At 32.7% G+C, this 23,358-nt stretch overlaps 1 protein-coding gene across 2 annotated transcripts; it reads right to left on the bottom strand.

Annotated features, from left to right (window-relative positions):
- Positions 1-18,409: 18,409 nt before the first annotated feature.
- On the bottom strand, positions 18,410-22,452 carry LOC139898072 (uncharacterized). Of its 2 annotated transcripts, none has more exons than XM_071880779.1 (5): positions 22,055-22,452; positions 21,283-21,392; positions 20,813-21,184; positions 19,572-20,073; positions 18,410-18,825 (listed from the first exon to the last, which is right to left on the bottom strand). In XM_071880779.1, exons 1-5 carry the CDS (start codon positions 22,293-22,295, stop codon positions 18,749-18,751), a joined length of 1,302 nt encoding a protein of 433 aa, XP_071736880.1. In that variant the 5' UTR covers positions 22,296-22,452; the 3' UTR covers positions 18,410-18,748. The 2 variants fall into 2 exon arrangements, with proteins under 2 accessions (XP_071736880.1, XP_071736881.1); XM_071880780.1 differs by having other exon boundaries at positions 20,813-20,977.
- Between the last annotated feature and the right edge of the window lie 906 nt (positions 22,453-23,358).

The following is a 23,358-nucleotide window of genomic DNA, read 5'->3' as shown; positions in this document are numbered from 1 at the left end:
CAAGTAGGTACATTATATATGCATGTGTATACATATTGCACTCACTAAGCGTTAGCTTACCCCTCTCGTTGTTTACATTTTTACAGGTATCATGATTGTGAAGCTAGTTAGTCGTTAGACTAGATGCGTAGGAGCACTTGGGCTCGATGGGGTAGCTTTCGGATATGGATGTGGATTGGGGATTTGGTAGATCCTCGGGATTATGTATAGTGACCCGAACGTTTCCATGTTTATATATATTAAATGAGATTGATATTTACATGATTAAATGTTTCCAACATGTTAAGCAATCAAACTTGTTAAGACTTGATTAATTAAAATATGTTTCATATAGACAATTGACCACCCAAGTTGACCGGTGATTCACGAACGTTAAAACTTGTAAAAACTATATGATGACATATATATGGATATATATATATAGTTAACATGATACTATGATAAGTAAACATATCATAAAGTATATTAACAATGAACTACATATGTAAAAACAAGACTACTAACTTAATGATTTTTAAACGAGACATATATGTAACGATTATCGTTGTAAAGACATTTAATGTATATATAACATATTAAGAGATATTCATACATGATAATATCATGATAATATAATAATTTAAAATCTCATTTGATATTATAAACATTGGGTTAACAACATTTAACAAGATCGTTAACCTAAAGGTTTCAAAACAACACTTACATGTAACGACTAACGATGACTTAACGACTCAGTTAAAATGTATATACATGTAGTGTTTTAATATGTATTTATACACTTTTGAAAGACTTCAATACACTTATCAAAATACTTCTACTTAACAAAAATGCTTACAATTACATCCTCGTTCAGTTTCATCAACAATTCTACTCGTATGCACCCGTATTCGTACTCGTACAATACACAGCTTTTAGATGTATGTACTATTGGTATATACACTCCAATGATCAGCTATTAGCAGCCCATGTGAGTCACCTAACACATGTGGGAACCATCATTTGGAAAGTAGCATGAAATATCTCATAAAATTAAAAAAATATGAGTAATCATTCATGACTTATTTACATGAAAACAAAATTACATATCCTTTATATCTAATCCATACACCAATGACCAAAAACACCTACAAACACTTTCATTCTTCAATTTTCTTCATCTAATGGATCTCTCTCAAGTTCTATCTTCAAGTTCTAAGTGTTCTTCATATATTCTACAAGTTCTAGTTACATAAAATCAAGAATACTTTCAAGTGTGCTAGCTCACTTCCAATCTTGTAAGGTGATCATCCAACCTCAAGAAATCTTTGTTTCTTATAGTAGGTTATCATTCTAATACAAGGTAATAATCATATTCAAACTTTGGTTCAATTTCTATAACTATAACAATCTTATTTCAAGTGATGATCTTACTTGAACTTGTTTTCGTGTCATGATTCTGCTTCAAGAACTTCGAGCCATCCAAGGATCCGTTGAAGCTAGATCCATTTTTATCTTTTACAGTAGGTTTATCCAAGGAACTTAAGGTAGTAATGATGTTCATAACATCATTCGATTCATACATATAAAGCTATCTTATTCGAAGGTTTAAACTTGTAATCACTAGAACATAGTTTAGTTAATTCTAAACTTGTTCGCAAACAAAAGTTAATCCTTCTAACTTGACTTTTAAAATCAACTAAACACATGTTCTATATCTATATGATATGCTAACTTAATGATTTAAAACCTGGAAACACGAAAAACACCGTAAAACCGGATTTACGCCGTCGTAGTAACACCGCGGGCTGTTTTGGGTTAGTTAATTAAAAACTATGATAAACTTTGATTTAAAAGTTGTTATTCTGAGAAAATGATTTTTATTATGAACATGAAACTATATCCAAAAATTATGGTTAAACTCAAAGTGGAAGTATGTTTTCTAAAATGGTCATCTAGACGTCGTTCTTTCGACTGAAATGACTACCTTTACAAAAACGACTTGTAACTTATTTTTCTGACTATAAACCTATACTTTTTCTGTTTAGATTCATAAAATAGAGTTCAATATGAAACTATAGCAATTTGATTCACTCAAAACGGATTTAAAATGAAGAAGTTATGGGTAAAACAAGATTGGATAATTTTTCTCATTTTAGCTACGTGAAAATTGGTAACAAATCTATTCCAACCATAACTTAATCAACTTGTATTGTATATTATGTAATCTTGAGATACCATAGACACGTATACAATGTTTCAACCTATCATGTCGACACATCTATATATATTTCGGAACAATCATAGACACTCTATATGTGAATGTTGGAGTTAGCTATACAGGGTTGAGGTTGATTTCAAAATATATATAGTTTGAGTTGTGATCAATAATGAGATACGTATACACTGGGTCGTGGATTGATTCAAGATAATATTTATCGATTTATTTCTGTACATCTAACTGTGGACAACTAGTTGTAGGTTACTAACGAGGACAGCTGACTTAATAAACTTAAAACATCAAAATATATTAAAAGTGTTGTAAATATATTTTGAACATACTTTGATATATATATGTATATATTGTTATAGGTTCGTGAATCAACCAGTGGCCAAGTCTTACTTCCCGAAGAAGTAAAAATCTGTGAAAGTGAGTTATAGTCCCACTTTTAAAATCTAATATTTTTGGGATGAGAATACATGCAGGTTTTATAAATGATTTACAAAATAGACACAAGTACGTGAAACTACATTCTATGGTTGAATTATCGAAATCGAATATGCCCCTTTTTATTAAGTCTGGTAATCTAAGAATTAGGGAACAGACACCCTAATTGACGCGAATCCTAAAGATAGATCTGTTGGGCCTAACAAACCCCATCCAAAGTACCGGATGCTTTAGTACTTCGAAATTTATATCATATCCGAAGGGTGTCCCGGAATGATGGGAATATTCTTATATATGTATCTTGTTAATGTCGGTTACCAGGTGTTCACCATATGAATGATTTTTATCTCTATGTATGGGATGTGTATTGAAATATGAAATCTTGTGATCTATTATTATGATTTGATATATATAGGTTAAACCTATAACTTACCAACATTTTTGTTGACGTTTTAAGCATGTTTATTCTCAGGTGATTATTAAGAGCTTTCGCTGTCGCTTACTTAAATAAGGACGAGATTTGGAGTCCATGCTTGTATGATATTGTGTAAAAACTGCATTCAAGAAACTTATTTTGTTGTAACATATTTGTATTGTAAACCATTATGTAATGGTCGTGTGTAAACAGGATATTTTAGATTATCATTATTTGATAATCTACGTAAAGCTTTTTAAACCTTTATTGATGAAATAAAGGTTTTGGTTTGTTTTAAAATGAATGCAGTCTTTGAAAAACGTCTCATATAGAGGTCAAAACCTCGCAACGAAATCAATTAATATGGAACGTTTTTAATCAATAAGAACGGGACATTTCAGTTGGTATCCGGGCGTTGGTCTTAGAGAACCAGAATTTTGCATTAGTGTGTCTTATCGAGTTTGTTAGGATGCATTAGTGAGTCTGGACTTCGACCGTGTTTACTTGAAAAATGATTGCTTAACAAATTTTGTTAGAAACTATATATTTTTAACATGTGAATATTATGTGATATATTAATCTCTTAACGCGTTTGATATTATGTGATAGATGTCTACCTCTAGAACAAGTCTCATTGACTCACCTAATAATAATGAAGAGTCAAATGTAAATTGGAATGATTCGTGGACTGATTCACAAGTTCCCGAAGAGGAACTGGAAGAAGAGTCGGAACCGGAAGAAGAATCGGAACCGGAAGAAGAATCGGAACCGGATGAAGAAATAGAACCGGTGGGGGAAATAATAAAACGGTTAAGTAAAAGAAAATCCTCAACCAACCGACCAAGGTTAATTATGGTCAATGGTGTTTCCGCCAATGAAGCAAAATATTGGGAGGATTACCAATTCTCCGATTAATCGGATTCCGACGAGAATTCCGATGATGTTATAGAAATTACCCCAACTGAATTTAAAAAGGCAAAATAAAATAATAAGGGAAAGGGCATAAAAATAGAGAAATCTAATTCCAACCCCGATGAACTTTATATGTATCGTCAACCCCCGAAGTCCTTAAGTTGTAACAATGACCCGGGAACCTCTAAACCACCAGGTTTTTCTAAACCAATGTGGAAAATGATGGCTCGTATTAGGGGAACATCATATATCCCTAGAAACTTGGCAAAACGAACCAAAACCGAAGAAGAAGAAACAAGCGAGTCGGAATAAGATAGTTGTATTCGTGTGGTGTAATATATGTAATATAGTGTGCTTATGCTTTATGTTATATGTAAAAATTGCTTGTATTAATAAGTATTTTTTTTATGAATCTAACTCTTGTCTATTTTACAGTATAAAAACACAAAATGGATAGACAACCCAATATTTTAAGAGACCTATCCGGAGACATGATTGATGAAATCTTGTCTAGAATCGGTCAGAATTCTTCGGCACAACTATTTAAGGCGAGATCAGTTTGTAAGACATTCGAAGAACGTTCCAAGAATGCCTTGGTTTATAAAAGGCTTTCGTTCGAAAGATGGGGGATATCACATTGGGAAATCCATAAGTTACGATGTGTTTACTTTGACGCATATATTGCGGGGAACCCAAATGCTATTTTACGCAATGGGTTAAGAAATTATTTTGACTCAATATATCCGAATATTGGAATTCGTGATTTAGAAAAAGCGGCTAACATGCAACATAAAGAAGCATGTTATGCTTACGGATTAGTAATGTTCGCTTCTCACCAAAGTGAGAACAAGAACATCGGGCTACAAATATTAAACAAAACGTTCCCACAAGTGACGGAGTCGGTAATTGGGGTAAGAAATGAGGTTTTTAGATTGTTACGGGACTGTTGGACATTACGTAACCCTCGTCCCTTTGACAACGTTACAACACGCTGTCTTATCAACGGCCATAACGGTTATGTTCCACAAGACCAAGGATGGGAAGTAATCCTAGTAAAACCAGAATGCATGACTTGTTTCTGGACGTATGAATTACGTGTCTTTATTGCCTTTGCTGAACGACTTGTGTACTAGCTAGAATTATCTTCACAACCATCTTGTATCAAATTTATTGTGTGTTATATTTCATGCTATATGTAAAATAAGCGGTATTGTAAGTTTGTAAAATATTGTGTAAAAGTTTGAACGCAAAATATTATTATAATCAGTTTTTCATATAGAATTGTAGTAGTTGAATTGTATATTAGCTACTAAGTATGAACTTAACGGGTAGGTACTACCCGAATTTAAACTTATAAAACGCTAATATGAAGAAAAATTTTTTATAAATGAGTTCATATTATGCTACGAAATACTATTAACTACTCTTAATATTCTGTATGATTAACTTGTTCCATTTGACTATTTTGAAGGAAATGGCACCGACTACTCGACACACCGTGAATATGAACGAAGAGGAATTCCGTACTTTTCTAGCTTCAAACATAGCCGCAGTACAGGCTGCGCTACATACCAACAATAACCTTGGATCTAGTAGTACAGGAAATCGTGTAGGATGCACCTACAAAGAATTCACTGCCTGCAAACCTTTGGAATTTGATGGAACCGAAGGACCGATCGGATTGAAACGGTGGACCGAGAAGGTCGAATCGGTGTTTGCCATAAGTAAGTGTACTGAAGAGGACAAAGTGAAGTACGCTACACATACCTTCACAGGTTCTGCATTAACATGGTGGAATACCTATCTAGAGCAAGTGGGACAAGACGATGCGTACGCACTACCGTGGTCAGCATTCAAGCACTTGATGAACGAGAAGTACCGTCCCAGAACCGAGGTCAATAAGGTCAAGACAGAACTTAGAGGGTTACGAACCCAAGGATTTGATATTACCACGTACGAAAGAAGATTCACAGAATTGTGCCTATTATGTTCGGGAGCATTCGAAGATGAGGAAGAGAAGATCGACGCGTTTGTGAAAGGATTACCGGAAAGAATCCAAGAAGATATAAGTTCACACGAGCCCACCTCCATACAACAGGCATGTAGAATGGCTCACAAACTAGTGAACCAGATTGAAGAAAGAATTAAAGAACAGACTGCTGAAGAGGCCAATGTGAAGCAAGTCAAAAGAAAGTGGGAGGAAAACGGTGATAAGAATCACCAATACAACAACAGCAATTACAACAATAATCGCAAAAATTATCCCAACAATCGCAACATCAATCGCAACTACAACAAACGGCCCAACAACAACAACAACAACAACAGCAACTACAACAATCATCCCAACAACAATAATAACCGCAACAACAACAACAATCAGAAGCAGCTATGCCAAGGGTGTGAAAAGTATCACTCGGGGTTCTGCACCAAATTTTGCAACAAGTGTAAAAGAAATGGTCATAGCGCGGCGAAGTGTGAGGTCTACGGACCAGGGGTTAATAGAACGAAAGGAACAAATGGTGTCGAAACGAGTAATGGCGGAGCAAGTAGTGTCGGAGCAAGTTATGCCAATGTAGTTTGTTATAAATGTGAAAAACCGGGCCACATTATTAGAAATTGCCCGAACCAGGAGAACACGAATGGACAAGGCCGCGGAAGAGTTTTCAATATTAATGTGGCAGAGGCACAGGAAGACCTGGAGCTTGTTACGGGTACGTTTCTTATTGACAATAAATCTGCTTACGTTTTATTTGATTCGGGTGCGGATAGAAGCTATATGAGTAGAGATTTTTGTGCTAAATTAAGTTGTCCATTAACGCCTTTGGATAGTAAATTTTTACTCGAATTAGCAAATGGTAAATTAATTTCAGCAGATAATATATGTTGGAATCGAGAAATTAAACTGGTTAGCGAAACATTTAAGATTGATTTGATACCAGTAGAGTTAGGGAGTTTTGATGTGATAATCGGTATGGACTGGTTGAAAGAAGTGAAAGCAGAGATCGTTTGTTATAAAAATGCAATTCGCATTATACGAGAAAAAGGAAAACCCTTAATGGTGTACGGAGAAAAGGGCAACACGAAGCTACATCTTATTAGTAATTTGAAGGCACAAAAACTAATAAGAAAAGGTTGCTATGCTGTTCTAGCACACGTCGAGAAAGTACAAACTGAAGAAAAGAGCATCAATGATGTTCCCATTGCAAAAGAATTTCCCGATGTATTTCTGAAAGAATTACCGGGATTACTCCCACATCGATCCGTTGAATTTCAAATAGATCTTGTACCAGGAGCTGCACCAATAGCTCGTGCTCCTTACAGACTCGCACCCAGTGAGATGAAAGAACTGCAAAGCCAATTACAAGAACTTTTAGAGCATGGTTTCATTCGACCAAGCACATCACCGTGGGGAGCTCCTGTTTTGTTTGTCAAGAAGAAAGATGGTACATTCAGGTTGTGTATCGACTACCGAGAGTTGAACAAACTTACCATCAAGAACCACTACCCACTACCGAGAATCGACGACTTATTTGATCAACTACAAGGCTCGCCTGTTTATTCAAAGATTGACTTACGTTCCGGGTATCATCAAATGCGAGTGAAAGAAGATGATATTCCAAAGACTGCTTTCAGAACACGTTACGGTCATTACGAGTTTATGGTCATGCCGTTTGGTTTAACTAATGCACCAGCTGTGTTCATGGACCTTATGAACCGAGTGTGTGGACCATACCTTGACAAGTTTGTCATTGTTTTCATTGATGACATACTTATTTACTCAAAGAATGACCAAGAACACGGCGAACATTTGAGAAAGGTGTTAGAAGTATTGAGGAAGGAAGAATTGTACGCTAAGTTTTCGAAGTGTGCATTTTGGTTGGAAGAAGTTCAATTCCTCGGTCACATAGTGAACAAAGAAGGTATTAAGGTGGATCCGGCAAAGATAGAAACTGTTGAAAAGTGGGAAACCCCGAAAACTCCGAAACACATACGCCAGTTTTTAGGACTAGCTGGTTACTACAGAAGGTTCATCCAAGACTTTTCCAGAATAGCAAAACCCTTGACTGTATTAACGCATAAAGGGAAGAAATTTGAATGGAATGATGAACAAGAGAAAGCGTTTCAGTTATTGAAGAAAAAGCTAACTATGGCACCTATATTGTCATTGCCTGAAGGGAATGATGACTTTGTGATTTATTGTGACACATCAAAGCAAGGTCTCGGTTGTGTATTAATGCAACGAACGAAGGTGATTGCTTATGCGTCTAGACAATTGAAGATTCACGAACAAAATTATACGACGCATGATTTGAAATTAGGCGTGGTTGTTTTTGCATTAAAGACTTCGAGGCACTACTTATATGGGGTCAAAAGTATTATATATACCGACCACAAAAGTCTTCAACACATATTTAATCAGAAACAACTGAATATGAGGCAGCGTAGGTGGATTGAATTATTGAATGATTACGACTTTGAGATTCGTTACCACCCGGGGAAGGCAAATGTGGTAGCCGATGCCTTGAGCAGGAAGGACAGAGAACCCATTCGAGTAAAATCTATGAATATAATGATTCATAATAACCTTACTACTCAAATAAAGGAGGCGCAACAAGGAGTTTTAAAAGAGGGAAATTTAAAGGAAGAAATACCCAAAGGATCGGAGAAGCATCTTAATATTTGGGAAGACGGAACCCGGTATAGGGCTGAAAGGATTTGGGTACCAAAATTTGGAGATATGAGAGAAATGGTAATTAGAGAAGCTCATAAAACCAGATACTCAATACATCCTGGAACGGGGAAGATGTACAAGGATCTCAAGAAACATTTTTGGTGGCCGGGTATGAAAGCCGATGTTGCTAAATACGTAGGAGAATGTTTGACGTGTTCTAAGGTCAAAGCTGAGCATCAGAAACCATCAGGTCTACTTCAACAACCCGAAATCCCGGAATGGAAATGGGAAAACATTACCATGGATTTCATCACTAAATTGCCAAGGACTGGAAGTGGTTTTGATACTATTTGGGTAATAGTTGATCGTCTTACCAAATCAGCACACTTCCTGCCAATAAGAGAAGATGACAAGATGGAGAAGTTATAACGACTGTATTTGAAGGAAGTCGTCTCCAGACATGGAATACCAATCTCTATTATCTCTGATAGGGATGGCAGATTTATTTCAAGATTCTGGCAGACATTACAGCAAGCATTAGGAACTCGTCTAGACATGAGTACTGCCTATCATCCACAAACTGATGGGCAGAGCGAAAGGACGATACAAACGCTTGAAGACATGCTACGAGCATGTGTTATTGATTTCAGAAACAGTTGGGATCGACATCTACCGTTAGCAGAATTTTCCTACAACAACAGCTACCATTCAAGCATTGAGATGGCGCCGTTTGAAGCACTTTATAGTAGAAAGTGCAGGTCTCCGATTTGTTGAAGTGAAGTAGGGGATAGATAGATTACGGGTCCGGAGATTATACAAGAAACTACCGAGAAGATCATCCAAATTCAACAACGGTTAAAAACCGCCCAAAGTCGATAAAAGAGCTACGCTGATATTAAAAGAAAAGATATAGAATTTGAAATTGGAGAGATGGTCATGCTTAAAGTTGCACCTTGGAAAGGCGTTGTTCGATTTGGTAAACGAGGGAAATTAAATCCAAGGTATATTGGACCATTCAAGATTATTGATCGTGTCGGACCAGTAGCTTACCGACTTGAGTTACCTCAACAACTCGCGACTGTACATAACACTTTCCATGTCTCGAATTTGAAGAAATGTTTTGCTAAAGAAGATCTCACTATTCCGTTAGATGAAATCCAAATCAACGAAAAACTTCAATTCATCGAAGAACCCGTCGAAATAATGGATCGTGAGGTTAAAAGACTTAAGCAAAACAAGATACCAATTGTTAAGGTTCGATGGAATACTCGTAGAGGACCCGAGTTCACCTGGGGGCGTGAAGATCAGATGAAGAAGAAATACCCGCATCTATTTCCAGAAGATTCGTCAACACCTTCAACAGCTTAAAATTTCGGGACGAAATTTATTTAACGGGTAGGTACTGTAGTGACCCGAAATTTTCCATGTTTATATATATTAATTGAGATTGATATTTACATGATTAAATGTTTCCAACATGTTAAGCAATCAAACTTGTTAAGACTTGATTAATTGAAATATGTTTCATATAGACAATTGACCACCCAAGTTGACCGGTGATTCACGAACGTTAAAACTTGTAAAAACTATATGATGACATATATATGGATATATATATAGTTAACATGATACTATGATAAGTAAAATATCATAAAGTATATTAACAATGAACTACATATGTAAAAACAAGACTACTAACTTAATGATTTTTAAACGAGACATATATGTAACGATTATTGTTGTAAAGACATTTAATGTATATATAACATATTAAGAGATATTCATACATGATAATATCATGATAATATAATAATTTAAAATCTCATTTGATATTATAAACATTGGGTTAACAACATTTAACAAGATCGTTAACCTAAAGGTTTCAAAACAACACTTACATGTAACGACTAACGATGACTTAACGACTCAGTTAAAATGTATATACATGTAGTGTTTTAATATATATTTATACACTTTTGAAAGACTTCAATACACTTATTTACATGAAAACAAAATTACATATCCTTTATATCTAATCCATACACCAACGACCAAAAACACATACAAACACTTTCATTCTTCAATTTTCTTCATCTAATTGATCTCTCTCAAGTTTTATCTTCAAGTTCTAAGTGTTCTTCATATATTCTACAAGTTCTAGTTACATAAAATCAAGAATACTTTCAAGTTTGCTAGCTCACTTCCAATCTTGTAAGGTGATCATCCAACCTCAAGAAATCTTTGTTTCTTACAGTAGGTTATTATTCTAATACAAGGTAATAATCATATTCAAACTTTGGTTCAATTTCTATAACTATAACAATCTTATTTCAAGTGATGATCTTACTTGAACTTGTTTTCGTGTCATGATTCTGCTTCAAGAACTTCGAGCCATCCAAGGATCCGTTGAAGCTAGATCCATTTTTCTCTTTTCCAGTAGGTTTATCCAAGGAACTTAAGGTAGTAATGATGTTCATAACATCATTCGATTCATACATATAAAGCTATCTTATTCGAAGGTTTAAACTTGTAATCACTAGAACATAGTTTAGTTAATTCTAAACTTGTTCGCAAACAAAAGTTAATCCTTCTAACTTGACTTTTAAAATCAACTAAACACATGTTCTATATCTATATGATATGCTAACTTAATGATTTAAAACCTGGAAACACGAAAAACACCGTAAAACCGGATTTACGCCGTCGTAGTAACACCGCGGGCTGTTTTGGGTTAGTTAATTAAAAACTATGATAAACTTTGATTTAAAAGTTGTTATTCTGAGAAAATGATTTTTATTATGAACATGAAACTATATCCAAAAATTATGGTTAAACTCAAAGTGGAAGTATGTTTTCTAAAATGGTCATCTAGACGTCGTTCTTTCGACTGAAATGACTACCTTTACAAAAACGACTTGTAACTTATTTTTCCGACTATAAACCTATACTTTTTCTGTTTAGATTCATAAAATAGAGTTCAATATGAAACCATAGCAATTTGATTCACTCAAAACGGATTTAAAATGAAGAAGTTATGGGTAAAACAAGATTGGATAATTTTTCTCATTTTAGCTACGTGAAAATTGGTAACAAATCTATTCCAACCATAACTTAATCAACTTGTATTGTATATTATGTAATCTTGAGATACCATAGACACGTATACAATATTTCGACCTATCATGTCGACACATCTATATATATTTCGGAACAACCATAGACACTCTATATGTGAATGTTGGAGTTAGCTATACAGGGTTGAGGTTGATTCCAAAATATATATAGTTTGAGTTGTGATCAATACTGAGATACGTATACACTGGGTCGTGGATTGATTCAAGATAATATTTATCGATTTATTTCTGTACATCTAACTGTGGACAACTAGTTGTAGATTACTAACGAGGACAGCTGACTTAATAAATTTAAAACATCAAAATATATTAAAAGTGTTGTAAATATATTTTGAACATACTTTGATATATATGTATATATTGTTATAGGTTCGTGAATCAACCAGTGGCCAAGTCTTACTTCCCGACGAAGTAAAAATCTGTGAAAGTGAGTTATAGTCCCACTTTTAAAATCTAATATTTTTGGGATGAGAATACATGCAGGTTTTATAAATGATTTACAAAATAGACACAAGTACGTGAAACTACATTCTATGGTTGAATTATCGAAATTGAATATGCCCCTTTTTATTAAGTCTGGTAATCTAAGAATTAGAGAACAGACACCCTAATTGACGCGAATCCTAAAGATAGATCTATTGGGCCTAACAAACCCCATCCAAAGTACCGGATGCTTTAGTACTTCGAAATTTATATCATATCCGAAGGGTGTCCCGGAATGATGGGGATATTCTTATATATGCATCTTGTTAATGTCGGTTACCAGGTGTTCACCATATGAATGATTTTTATCTCTATGTATGGGATGTGTATTGAAATATGAAATCTTGTGGTCTATTATTATGATTTGATATATATATAGGTTAAACCTATAACTCACCAACATTTTTGTTGACGTTTTAAGCATGTTTATTCTCAGGTGATTATTAAGAGCTTCCGCTGTCGCATACTTAAATAAGGACGAGATTTGGAGTCCATGCTTGTATGATATTGTGTAAAAACTGCATTCAAGAAACTTATTTTGTTGTAACATATTTGTATTGTAAACCATTATGTAATGGACGTGTGTAAACAGGATATTTTAGATTATCATTATTTGATAATCTACGTAAAGCTTTTTAAACCTTTATTGATGAAATAAAGGTTATGGTTTGTTTTAAAATGAATGCAGTCTTTGAAAAACGTCTCATATAGAGGTCAAAACCTCGCAACGAAATCAATTAATATGGAACGTTTTTAATCAATAAGAACGGGACATTTCATTATGCTCTTGGTATCGGGTTGGGTTATAGAGTTCTAATCCGTCTAAAGTTATAAATGGGCCGAATCGCTATATTATTGTAAGACGGGTCGTTGTGGGCCCGGTGTAGTAAAACTTATTTTTATTGTGAAAACTTCTTAGTTTTACTTAATATGAATTGTTGTGAAAGTCGTTTCGTTTAAAAATGTCGGAAAGCGGGTTTTCCGCTCGAGTAAGTTGGACTACAAGGTCAGAATCTGGTAGTTCATTTGGACGAAGTCCAGATCCTCTGGACGCCGTCCTGATCTTCTCTGCTGGACGCCGTCCAGATAACTGGACGCCGTCCAGATGTACTGTATTAAAAAATAAAATAAAATTTAAGACGCATTTTTGGTAAAACGAGGTTGGGTCGTTGCAGACAATTACGTTTATATCCTAAATTCAACAAAAATTGAATCAAACAATAATTCTTAGACGGAAAGAGTATCTTTCTTAATTTTACATCTAGCCTTTTTATTTTTTTTATCTTCACACCATCCTAAAACACTAAAACTGTGACGATCGCTCCAAATTCATATGGACGAACACGTCATTCATCGATTTCATTGCGAGGTATTTGACCTCTATATGATATGTTTTATAAACATTGCATTCTTTTGAAAAGGCACACCATAAATGAATATTTAAATCAGAGGTTTTCGACATCTGATGATTTCTACATATAGACAATCACCGTAAATAATAGTTTACAATAGTACTTCCGTTGACAATGCAGTCAAAATAAGATACATGGTGATGATTTGGTGAATGCAACGTTTCCTTGAAAATATGTCATGTAAGACTCCATGCACATAGCTTGTCTAATATATAAGCAAACAACGGAAGGCTTCTAGGGAACCTGAGAATAAAACATGCTAAAAAGTGTCAATACAAAGGTTGGTGAGTTCATAGTTTTAATGTTTCGTATAGTCTGTATATAAAAGTGGATCACAAGATTTCAGTTGTTTCATCCAGAAACATTTAACAATAGATTCTACATAACAAAGCACCCTGGTAACTAAGCTTTAACGTTATAATGATAAATACCCCATTAGTTTTAATACACGCAAACCAACGTGTCCTAAACTCAAATAACATACATCCATTAAAAGGCTAGCGTTCTAGCTCGGACGGGGATGTCAAGCCCTATGGATCCATATACTGTTATTCGCGCCCACCAGTCCATATCCTATGTACTGGCAGCTACTAGTTACCAAACCTAAGGGATTTTCGGTTCAAACTCAGTGTAGAATTAAGTATGTACTTGTATCCATTGCGTATAAAATAAATTGCATGTATTCTCAGCCCAAAAATATATATTGCAAAAGCAATTAAAAAGGGAGCAATGAAACTCACCTTAGCAGCATATAAAGTCGTTCACCAAAATGTGACTGAAACTCGGATTACCAAATAACCGTAGATCTCAACCTAGAGAACATATGTTGGTCAATAAATGTCTATCAAGCTAGGTCTGGTCATAGTGTATCACAATCCTAATGCTCGAGATTGACATACAAAAGTGATCCAAAGTCGTTTCAAAAAGTCAATTTTGACAATAGTTCAACAAAACGAGACATACCTTATATAATGAGTTATTTACTCGGTTGGTAATATTCAAAAATCCATTTTATCAATCCCATAAAAAAGTTGTTTAAATCTTAATTGTAGATTCAAAAGCAATTTCAATTAATGTTAATTATAATTCAGTTGATCATATCTTTTAATCCGTTCATCGAAACTATTCGATATCTAAATGAAAAGTCATTGATTTTTCGCCAGCTTTCCAAAAACATGCATATCATATACCTTTTACCAGTAATATATGTATTTAATTCATGATTCATCATAAACTGTTTAACGACGAAATTTAGCATACAAGCATGTATAAATATATATACTCGAGCACTAGACATGGATACACAATTAATATATAAAAGATAAAATATGAGTGCTTACGTATCAATATTGAGATTCAATATTGTAGGAAAGTACGTAGACGCAACGGAGATGATAAATACTAGGTTTAATTTACAAATATACCCCCGAACATTACTCATAACCTCCTTGCCAATAACCCATAATTTCCTTAGCTCTATCCCGCTTGAAAACCATTTTGAAAGTGACACACTCATAACCTCATCGTAGTATTTTATGTATAATACTACTAATAAAAATAATAAGATTAATAATAATAATATTAATCTTAATAATTATAATAATAATAATAATAATAATAATAATAATAATAATAATAATAATAATAATAATAATATAAATAATAATTATAAACGAAGTATAGATAAATATATGTGTGTAATTGAACTGAAATCGTGCAATTTATAGAACCTTTTCTGAAAAAGCACCCCATGCGATCGCATGGGATTTGTGCTTCAAGGCCATGCGATCGCATGGCCCTCTGATCCAGCGCACAAACTTTTGTTTTCTTGTTTGTCGACATATTTATTTATTAATATATAATATATATATATATATATATATATAATTTATATTAATTAATTATATATTATATTATATTCTCGTGCATAGTTGACTTGTAATTTTCGTTCCGATGACTCGTACGTTGTCACCCGACTTATGTCCCGGTTCCGGTTTCTCGAACGCATTTTCGTACGTTTAGAAAACTCGCAATTTACTTTTTGTGACTCGTACCTTTGTCAAAATATAGTCTTAAATTATCAATAAACTATATCATTCAAAGTGTATCTTAAACTTTCGAGTATTTTGGTCATTTACTTCTATAAATCATTGTCTCGCTATTTGTTAATATATATATAATAACAAATCATTTTATGACCAAGTTAATATATATTCAACATTCATAAACACGTTTTAAATATATGTCGCAAGTTATTCATATAATTAATATTCTAACTTATCATATATATTCAAATAAATATTTAAACCAATAAGTTTAATGTACGGTATCAAACAATTAATACATTGTTACGTTTTCAAGTTATAGTATATATATATGTATCTATATACATATAATTGTTCGCGAATCGTCAAGAACAACCGAAAGGTATTTGAATATATGAAAGTAGTTCAAAAATTTTGAGATTTAGTTTTACAGACTTTGCTTATCGTGTCGGAAATGTTAATCATACAAAGATTAAGTTTAAATTTGGTCAGAAATTTCCCGGTCATCACAAAAACCAAGGAGTAATTTTGCTTTTAAAAATTTTTCTTTGAAACGACCCGTGAAACCACAGGTTTGTTTAAGCGAAACAGTTTAATGATATGTTTTATGTATTAAGTGAATGTAAATGCTAATTCATTGAGTTTAATGACCCGTGTAACCACGAATTTTGACTAAGAAATTTGTCGTTGTTTTTACAAACATATTGATATTGATGTACTTAACTTTTTTAGAATAAATGAACTACATGTATTCTCCCACAACCCTCTTTCAATTTTCAACACAGTTACTATTTTTCTTGTCATAATTCATAAAAACATACATTATAACCTTTTATTGAGACATGTATTTGACATATATATGTAACGTAATTGATCTCGTAAATAGAACCCATATTTGAATAATAATAATATAATAAAATAATTATAATTATAATTATAATTATAATAATGATAATGATAATAATTATAATAATTATAATAATAATAATAATAATAATAATAATAATAATAATAATAATAATAATAATAATAATAAAGTTTTGCTTAGAAATTTAGTATTTCTACTAGTGAAATGACCCGTAAAATCACGGGTTTGTTTAAACGAAACAATTTAATGACATGTTTTAGGTATTGAGTGAATATAAATGCTAAAGTCATTAATTTTAATGACTCGTTTGACTAAGAAACTTGTCGTTGTTTTTACAAATATATAGAGACATGTATTTTCGCATACATACGTAACGTAATTAATTTCGTAAAAAGAATCCATATTTGAATATTAATAATATAATAATAATAATAATTATTATAATTATTATATTAAAAATAAATAATAATAATAATAAAGTTTGCTCAAAAGTTGAGTATTTATATTCTTAATAATAATAATAATTATTAGTAATAATTATGCCTTTTAAATTTTTTTATAAAATTAAAATTACAATTTAGGAGAGATTAGTATTTTCTTTTATAAAAGATTTCGTATTATTTTTTTAATTAAATTAATATATAATTATGACATCATCATTATGAAAATTAAAAAGTAATTAGCTTAATGATGACATTATCATTCTAGAGTTTTATATGACTATATAGATTGTTAATAATAATTATTAGTAATAACAAATGTATATTGAAATTTTTTTAAAAATTAAAATATACGGAGTAATTATTATATGAAACCTATACAATATGATTCAAAGTTTGTACATATGTTCATGAAGTGTTTTGTAAAAGATTGTACAATTTGTTTTAAAGTTGGTACATAAGGTCATGTGAATGTTTTATCATAAGGTTGTACATAATGCTTCAAATATTATACATATGGTCATGGGGTGTTTTACCGTAACGTTGTACATAATGCTTCAAGTATTGTATATTTGGTCATGGGAGTGTTTTATCATAAGGTTGTACATAATGATTCATATATTATACAATTAACATTAACATGTTAATTATTTTACTAAAACAATTAATTATTTTAATGACATCATCACGAGGGTCTTAAAATTTCTCTCTTTATTTTTGAAATTTTTTTAAACATTGATAATCCTTATTTATGACATTATCATTATAAAGATTTTTCTAATTCTATAGTCCAGTATTCCTTTTTGAGATGTCCCAAATTAATTGTCCACTCCCATAAATGAAAAATAATAATGTGATATTCTTTTATGCCCCTACTATAATATGTAAGACAAAAAGATGGATAAAAATTAAAGAGTAATACTGAATAACAAAAATGTACATGTGTCAGTCACTTTTTCTTAAACTATGTATTTTTTGTCTGTTGGCAATAGATTTGGGACAGATGTTTTTAAAATTTTACATTAAGTTATGGAGATATCGTTGATGATGTGTTGATTGAAAAAAGTATCCAAATTAATCAAATAGTTTTGTACAACGTCACCATCATTACTGTCGTCGAGATCAGGAGCGGAGCTTTATGTAGACAGGGCGGTGCATCCACCCCAACTGAATTTAAAAAAAAAAAAAAAAAAAATTGACACTAAACAAATCTTTTTTTTTTACTAAAATGTTTGCCCCATCTGTAATGAAACATTTAATTATTTTTTGCACTCGGCCCATCTGTAATCGGGTTGAAGTTCCGCCACATGGAAGATGTCATAAAAATAAATATAAATAAAGTAATAAAAATGAAAGGATAAACACAGAGAAGCTGGGTAACTCAACTCATCGGCTTTTGAATGCTTTTTGTACCAACTTAACAAAAGATAACACGGGTTAACCATAACCGGTGATTCACTGATTCGATCATGTAACATTTTCTATTTTTTACTAATAACAAAATTTGATGAAACAACTTTTTTTCTTAAGGAACATTCATTCTTCTATTGTCGGTCATTCTTTGATTAGGCCTGCCACATTTTGGCTTTGACCTGCAACTGTTAGGGATTCAGGTGGTGTATGTATATTCATATCATATATAGATAGATAGGTGATTGTATATGTATAGCTTGGCTTCTATAATCCTAATAGCAAAACTGTAAACGCCCATATCTGCATGCTAATGTAGAATATGTTGCAGTGTGATGACGATGGAGAGCACCCAGATTAAATGACAGAATATACTGTTTTCTGAAGCTGCAAAAACATGGAGAAAAACAAATTAGAATCCAAAAACCAATAAATTGCAATCACACAACTCTTTAGCGAACGATCTCTCAATCCCATGACAGTTGTAATTTTTGGTACGAGTTCGGGTCAAGATAGGTAATTGTAAGTAAACACAGCCAAACCGGTAAGATTGTGGCCACAGGTCCACACTTTAGGCCCCGTTTGGCTCCCAGAATCCCATTGGATTCTGGCGGAAATGGAATTGAATTTAGACACGCGGAGCCAAACGGGGCCTTGTGTTCCTTATTCCTTGAGCTTTTGTAAAAATTATTTTATTGTATTAAACTCAAAAAGAAATCAACATCTTTGATATTTGATAGTTAATCAAATATCTTGAAATAAAACGGGTTAAAAAGTTATAAACATTTTAATACACTGCGTCACTTTCAACCCGTTTGACGCACTCGAACATTTCATTCTTAAATATGTACATAAAGTTTACCCATTTGACCTGTAACTAGAGAGAATGTAAAACACAAATCAAGACATTCATTTGTAAATCTGTCAAAATTGCATCCAAACTGACCTGTTCTTGAAACATTTGTATTTAATAAGCAGATAAATAATCTCATAGTTCAATCACCCGAACTCATTTGATTCAATAGCGCAAATTAGCCAAACAAATATACTTAGCCTAGATTAATATACCATCAAAATACGCTTTTTATAACATTTAGAAGCCACAAGTTATTTAAAAGAGAGAAGTAACTTACAAGAAGAGGATTGTATGACCGAAGGCGACTTTTCTTGCGAAGGATGGGATCCATATGACACCGAAGGTAACGGAGAAAGATTAGGAGCCGTTTCCGATATTGGTGGTGAAGCACGAGGCCAAAAGGGATGATGACTTGGACCCGGTGACATACTGGGCCCACCACAAGATGCGGGGCCCATTGCAGCCGGATCAGGCCCATTTTGGGGGGTAGGTGAAGAAGCTGGAGCTGGGGATATGGTGGGTCCCATGTGATCATTAGGAGATGGTGCAGGAGAAGGTGTCGGGGCATCGAGAGTCAGAGACCAATAAGACGATAAGCTGACGTCTTTGACTTTACCGAATACGTAGTTATCGAGTCCAAGATTATCATGGGACCCACTGATTTGACGGGCTAGTTCGTTGAGTCTCTGAGGGTCGACATTACCGATAACCGATACCTGAACTGTAACGGGTGGATCTTGCGTTGACCCTACTCTGTTAGTCACTTGCACGAATACGCTCTGTAAAAGAGAATGATACAAATAATTGTTATTTACACAAGTTTTCAGCAATTTATAATTTATAATAGTGCTATAACTTCATTCAATTTGACTATTTGGCATGTATATTATTATCGACATTCACCTACTAATAATTTCAGTAAGAAAATGTTATGAAATGTAAATTCAGATACGTTTTCAGGCATAAAAAATAGACAATCTGGTATCAGTAGGTTGTTCTAGACACTTTTGAAAAATATTAGCAAACAGAGGTGGGAATTTGAATCATCTACATATGAACGCACGAATTTGAATTATGTTTATCTTTTATGGATCAAAACGAAAGGATATGATGTATATTAGAAACATACATAAAAATGGAAACAAGTCGAATGGGTCAAAAGTTGCCGAAAGTGTACTTTTAATCCAGACAAATCTCCTAAATCATGTTTTAATTTACAAAGAAATCAAATTATTATTGAAATAATACAACTTTTTAATCAAATTAGAGAATTGAAAAAAACTATTATGGACTAAAGTGATTCAACCCACCCAATTTTGTCGCTTCTGGACAAGTAATTCTCTAATTGGTTCACTATCATCGTTGTTTGTCATAAGTTGGTTAAAAGACAGATATAATGTGTGTTTAATAGGTTAATAAAAATAAATCAGTATAGATTTAATATGTTCCGATAAAAAAATACTATCATTTACATTTACATTTACATATACATATAAATAATATGTATAAAAAACGTACCTCATCAGGCATTAGCTGTAACCCCGATTTCAATTGCTCTTTCAACTCGAGAAAATTATCTTCGATTTCATGAAGATTATTATGAAGACTAAAACTAAAGAGGACTTGTGGTAGCATCCAAGCTGGAGGAGATAGCTTAGGAATAATCGTAATCCCACCGAGAAACTTTAGTATTTCAAACGAAGATGGAACACCGAAAACCGATTTTGTAAGTGTTAAATTGGAACTTTGAGTAAAAATTTCAATTAGTGACAATCTTAAAATACTTAAATATACTGGGTTTATTGGAGTATTCATAGGTTTAGAAAGAACACCAAACGTTACATCAGTCCAGTTATATGTATCAGATTTGTGAATTGATAATATTGCAACCTGATAAATTTAACAATATATATGTTATTATTTAACTATTTACGAGTAATAATTTATTTTTTTTAAAAGAAAAACAGGTTTTGATTGTTACAACTAACCTGTGTTCCAGGGACACCTATTTCACCATTAATATCATACTCGAGCCTTTTAATTTTAGGAATAAGAAACGAAACGGGCTTTTCCAGTCTGAAATATGCCTGCACTATGGCTGAAATAATAGAAACAGGGTCAACTCAATATTACAGCAGAAGATGGATAATTATACAGCATCATAATGTATATATTTGTATTTATAATCATATTTTATTTATTATGATAATTAAAACACAAGATACTTACAATACATACATACACTTATACAGTTGTTCTTATTACTACTTGCTAATTCAATAAAGGAAGGGCAATAATCAAACATAAAACCCTAGTACAAACAGTTGAAGATCACCGAGCCTTAATTTAAATCCAAATTAGAGCTAAATCTTTCACTAAATGATCAGAATTACATGAACCATAACCATTGTTACCATTACCAATAACCAAAATAGAAAGAAGCCAATACACAGATCACCAAAAATTACCTACCCATTTGTTCATGATCAGGATCACATGAGCTTAGATATAATAAAAAAAAAAAAAAAAAAAAAAAAAGCATAAATTATTCTTTATAATCATCAACCAAATCACTGATAACTTGCCCTAAATCAAAACTACGGAGAATCCATTTATTCAATTTATTCAAAAACAAAAAATTATACAAAACCCTAATCAATATTTTCACAATCAGCATCAAAATCAACAAAGCCCTAATCCGAAAAACACTGAAAACCCTAAAATGAAATTATAATCTTGATACATAACACACAAACTTACCACTGTTCTTAACTGAATCATTAGCATCAAACTCTAGATTCGCATGATGAAAATGGAAGATCGAGAAGACCGCAAATAGTGAAACCGACACAGTAAGAAGCAAAATAAAAGCACACTTGAAACTGCACAATTGAGCAATCCTTGTATAACATTGAAGAAACAAAAACGGCCTGTTAGAGTTTTGCTGTTGCTGTTGCTGTTGATTATTGTGAAGTGGTAATTGGGGTTGGGATTTACCCATTTGAAAAGCATCTGTGTGCACTGTTGAATTAAATCCGTTTGTTTTTATAAAAACATGATGATAATGATGATTTGTGATTACAGAGTATAATTTTAGATGATTGAGAGAATTGATTGAATATTTGATTTCGATAATTTTTTTTTTTTTTTGTGTGTGATTTGCTTGCACAACTGTTATTATTGCCGACGAGGAAGCATCTCTTTTGTACTACTACCACTATTTTGTCTTTTCTTTATTTCAGTCAATTTCAATTCAATTACTATTACTATTACTATTAATATTAAATATTAATTAATATTAATATTATTAATATTAACATTAACATATTATCTAATAAACAAAAATGATAAATAGGAGTAACTAGTAACAATTTCGTCCTTTCACTTTTTTTCTTTTCTTTAACTCTAATTAAATTTCACTAAACCAGCAAAGAACCCACACTTTTTTCAAATATTCAAATCGACCCCTAAACAGGGGTAAGTGTCAAATAACCATTTTCATAAAAAATCTTAAATAAACTCCACTCAAATATTCAACGGATCATATCTTCTCGCTCGCAACGAGTTAAATTTCTCCGACATCATCGTTAAACTCGAAATAATTTTAGGAACACAATGTCACTAACTATACGCAAAACGGACGCTTTTTAAAAATCGCTTAATATTTGGGGTACTTTTCATACACGTTGATTTTGCGTTAAATTTTTAAAAGTCGATAATTACATAGCTAAACGCGGAGATGGACATATATTGTTAATTTAACATAACATTTAAATCTTTCACGGATTACACATTTTAGTTCGACTCAAGTTGCGCTTCAACAACATCATTCTTTAGCCACGAAATAATTTTACAAACTAAACGCAATAAAACATTGAAAACCGAACCTCCGGCGCGAAGCGAGGGTTCAACAACTAGTTTATAATTATATTACTATCAGTTTACCGAGAATGTCAGTAATCCGACATCATCTACTATGCGCAATCTATAAAGAATACACTCCGACTGTTTTCAATATTTCTATGACCACCTCAAAATTGAAACCCGAAACCTTTAACAAAGAT

The sequence above is a fragment of the Rutidosis leptorrhynchoides genome, chromosome 3 (genome assembly GCF_046630445.1).
Source record: "Rutidosis leptorrhynchoides isolate AG116_Rl617_1_P2 chromosome 3, CSIRO_AGI_Rlap_v1, whole genome shotgun sequence".
Classification (NCBI taxonomy): Eukaryota; Viridiplantae; Streptophyta; class Magnoliopsida; order Asterales; family Asteraceae; genus Rutidosis; species Rutidosis leptorrhynchoides.
The sequence above is the reverse complement of the archived record's forward strand: the minus strand, read 5'-3'. Positions and strand labels throughout refer to the sequence as shown.

Bases quoted from the DNA above. Each gene is read 5' to 3' on its own strand.
- LOC139898072 (XM_071880779.1), bottom strand. From the start codon at position 22,295: ATGGGTAAATCCCAACCCCAATTACCACTTCACAATAATCAACAGCAA. The intron at 21,393-22,054 runs GTAAGTTTGTGT...CTATTATTTCAG, and splicing joins TGATTCAGTTAAGAACAGTG to CCATAGTGCAGGCATATTTC. The intron at 20,074-20,812 runs GTACGTTTTTTA...TCTCTTTTACAG, and splicing joins TACAGCTAATGCCTGATGAG to AGCGTATTCGTGCAAGTGAC.